General features: G+C 40.7%; 1 protein-coding gene across 1 annotated transcript in view; it reads right to left on the bottom strand.

Moving 5' to 3' along the window:
• The window catches only part of CUZD1 (CUB and zona pellucida like domains 1), a 19,064-nt gene extending 17,416 nt beyond the window's left edge, over nucleotides 1-1,648 (bottom strand). The window contains exon 1 of the mRNA XM_006143932.3: nucleotides 1,532-1,648. Within this exon, the coding sequence (XP_006143994.1) occupies nucleotides 1,532-1,613 (82 nt within the window). The 5' untranslated portion in view covers nucleotides 1,614-1,648. The remainder of the gene's footprint in view (nucleotides 1-1,531) is intronic.
• Between the last annotated feature and the right edge of the window lie 2,149 nt (nucleotides 1,649-3,797).

Here is a 3,797-nt window from a genome sequence, read left to right as displayed (position 1 = left end):
TCTCTCTCTAGTCAAATTAAAAATAATAATAATAATGGTGAATAAAATTAAATTAAATAATTCTTAAAAAAAAAAGTTAGTATAACCCAGCAATCCTACCTCTAGAAATATCTCCAAAAGAAATTAAAACAAATGTCCACCCAAAACTTTTACATTGATGTTCATAGCAGCATTAGTCATAATAGGCCAAATGTCTGTCAGCTGACGAATAATTTTTTAAATGTGGTATAATCACACAATGGGATACTATTCTGAAATAAAAAGGAATGAAGTATTAAATACATATTACAACAAAGATGACCTTTGAAGACATTATGCTAAGTGAAAGACCACACATGTTACATGATTTCATTTATACAAAATGTCTAGGATAATTTTTTTTTTTCAGACTAGAAAAATCTTACAGAGATCAAAAGTAGATTTGTGGTTTCCTCGGGCTAGGGAGAGTGAAGTAAATGGAGAATAACTACAAATAGGTACAAGGTTTCTTTTGGATATGATAAATATGTTCTAGAATGATTAATATATACATAAATAATGGATATGGTTGCACAATTCTGCGTGTATACTAAAAACACTAAACTCTTATTCTCCAGAGGGGAATGACCACACCACAATCCCTTCTCCTCCACTCTCCTCTCGGGATTTTGGGCATGCATGCACACATGCCCTGTGTGAGCTTTAAGCTGCCAGGTTTGGGACTAGAACAGCTATCAATCACGTGGGAGTCCAATGCCTCAACCACTATGCCACCTGCTGGCCCCTATTTGTTTATTATTGTAGATCATGGACACCTTTCTTATAGGTGAGTATCATTTGTTAATGCTGTCAGAGTATTGCTTTGAATAGATTAATAAAAATTTGTTTACAATTATGTAGATACATGTACTTGTACATTTATCTTTGTACATTATTTCCTAAAGATGAACTCATAGTAGTAAAATTATCCAGTAAAATTCTATATGCTTTTAATATTTTTATGAACATTGCCTTATAGGCCTGAATAAAATAGTACTAATAACAAGCATAACCAATAGCACTAAATTTTTCTGTGTATTAGGGCCAACAACACATATAAAAACTTTTCTGATTTTTTTTAAGAGAGATTTTTTGCTATATGGCCTGCACAGTCACTGAGAAACAGAGAGACAAAGTGAGAAATCACCCCCCAAAGGGGATGACCACATTGCAATCCCTTCTCCTCTACTCTCTTTCTGAGATTCTGGATACACATACACATGTGCCCAGCGTAAACTTCCAAACTTTTACAAGAGACTTCTTGGGGTCAGTTGGTGACATGGTGGTTAAGGGGCTGGAGTTTTTACATGGTTGACCACCATTCGAGTCCCGGACCTGGTGGCTTACTTTCTCACTCTCTCTCTGGTTGAGTACATGTGCCCTGTGGCAAGTTAAAAAATAATAATAATAAATAAAATTATATTTAAAAAAAATTTTTTTAAAAAAAAGGGGGGACCTCTAAAAGGGGATGTTTTCCCTGTTTTGGTTGAGATAACTGGATCAATTTTCTTACCTTCAGCCTCGGTTGAATTCCATTCTGCCAAGCATGAAGAAATGAAAAGAGCTAAAGGGATCAGCCCTCTTACAACCTTCATCTTTGCAAGAGGCAGGGTAGGCTTAAGGGTTAGCAGGGTTTTATACTACTCTGTGTTTCATAATTATCTGGTTTCATCAGCTTCTTGGCGACCTCCAAGAAACAAACATGTCAGTTTGAGCCACGCCAGAGGTAGATTTATGTGAGAATTGAGCAGCTGTGTGACTGGTTTATTATTAGCAATCCCCATCAGTTAAGTGTTTGCTCCCCCTACTCATTCCTGGAAGATCTGCAGGCAGCTACAGCGCTTCATTAGGAAGTCCTAGCAGGGAGTGCAGCAGGCACTGAGTAATTCCTCCTGGAACTGACTTGGGGCTGGGCTGAGCTTTTGCCCTACGGTTGGTCTAGATCATGAATGGGGTGGCATCATTAGCCTCTTAAGCATTTGCTGCTCTTGTCCAAGATGGAAGCCTTGAGGGTGCAAAGGGCCAGTGAGGCAAAGTAGTGGTGACACCTGGGCAAACTCTTGGCCCAGCTGGGTCACTCAGATATCTTGCCAGGGCGCTGAACGTGAGGGGAAGTGGCAGGGATAAGGGACAAGGAAGAAAAGGCAAGGCAAGCTTCTCCAGAATTTCAACCTTGCTTGTCTGTCTAATAGGCTGAAACAGGATTGAAGTCTCCCAGGCACGATGTTTTGCATGCGAAAACAAGGAATCCTGGTGTCCAAGAGAGATGTAAAGAACTAAGGAGAAGGGTGGGGGGTTGCTGCCTTCCTTTCATTCATTCATTCTGTCACTATTCATTACTTAATATTTTAAGGCAGGCCAGCCAGTGGCATGGTCGTTAAGGTGGCTGAATCCCATATGGCTCTGTGGTTTGGGTCCTGGACCCACCAGCTTGAAAGACACACTGAGCATATGTGCATGCATGCCCAAAATCCAGGGGAGGAAGAAGAGAAGAAGGGATTACAGCATGGCCATCCTGCATGGTTGGGACGGAGAGCCATGGAAGGGTGCTTTCTCACTTTCCCTGTTTCTGACAAGCACACATGCCCTCTAGCAAATTTAAACAAACAAACAAAAAAAGTCCTAGGGCCTGGGGAATACAAAATTTAACAAGAGAAACCGTTCCTGCCCTCATGGAATTTATGGTCTTAGTGAAGGAGACAGACAACTTACAAAAATAAATTAAAATTAAAATACTAAGTGGTGCTGTGAATATTGTAAAACAAGGTTATGGGATAAAGAAAGGTTGCCTTGGTGGATTTGGGGGATGCAATATTAAGGTGGAGGGGGTAAGTCCTGAGATGATGAAACTGAGCAAAACTGAAAGAACAGGTTCTCGGGCACTGGTTTTTTAATTTTTTTAAATTTTCCAGATGGTGCGAGTGCAATCTTGCCAGGCAGAGAGGCAGTGAAGGGGTGGGGGTGGAGGTGGGGAATAAGGGCCCCCCAATAGTGCATTATCACACTGTAATACCTTATTTTCTATTTCTCCATCCTGTCAAGATTTGGGGCACACACACATACACAGCTCACATGTTTTTCAAGCCTCCAGGTCTGGGGTTTGATCTGTCATCAGCCATATGGGATCTAGCTATCTCTCAGGAACTATTCTAAGTGTTACATGCTTTAACTCATTTTGAGATGTAATAACTCAAGAATGGGTGAAAATAATGACTTATGATAAGTATTATTTTAAATGTTAATGTATTACCATAGGAATGTATGTTAACAGAATCAAAACTAAATAATTACTGGTAGAAAGGTCACCAGGGTGGTGACAACTCATTGCATCCAACATCTATTACTTCACTGACATTTACCAGGCAAATTCATAGCTGGAATAAAAACTACCTTTTGGTCAGGCTGCCATGGTGCATGTTACCATCTAATCTTAACCAATGAAAGAGTCAAGTGGTTTGTTCAACTTGACATAAAAAAATGAATTTTTATTGTGTTTGGAGAAAATATCACCTTAAGAAAAGCTTCAGAGGGGACCAGCAGTTAGCGTAATGGCTATGTCGCTGGACTCCCATGTAGTCGACTGCGGTTCGAGTCTCAGACCCGGCGGCTTAAACTCATGCCGGGCACATGTGCGTGTGTGCCCAAGATCCCGAGAGGAGAATGGAGGAGAAAGGATTGCGGTGTGGCCAGCCCCCTTGGGGGGTGATTTCTCGCTTTCTATCTCTCTGTCTCTCTCTGTCTGTCTGGCGAGCGCATGTGCCCTATAGCAAAAACCTCTC

This window comes from Tupaia chinensis, unplaced genomic scaffold (genome assembly GCF_000334495.1).
Source record: "Tupaia chinensis unplaced genomic scaffold, TupChi_1.0 Scaffold000113_1, whole genome shotgun sequence".
Classification (NCBI taxonomy): domain Eukaryota; kingdom Metazoa; phylum Chordata; class Mammalia; order Scandentia; family Tupaiidae; genus Tupaia; species Tupaia belangeri.
This window is presented reverse-complemented; position numbering and strand designations above follow the sequence as displayed.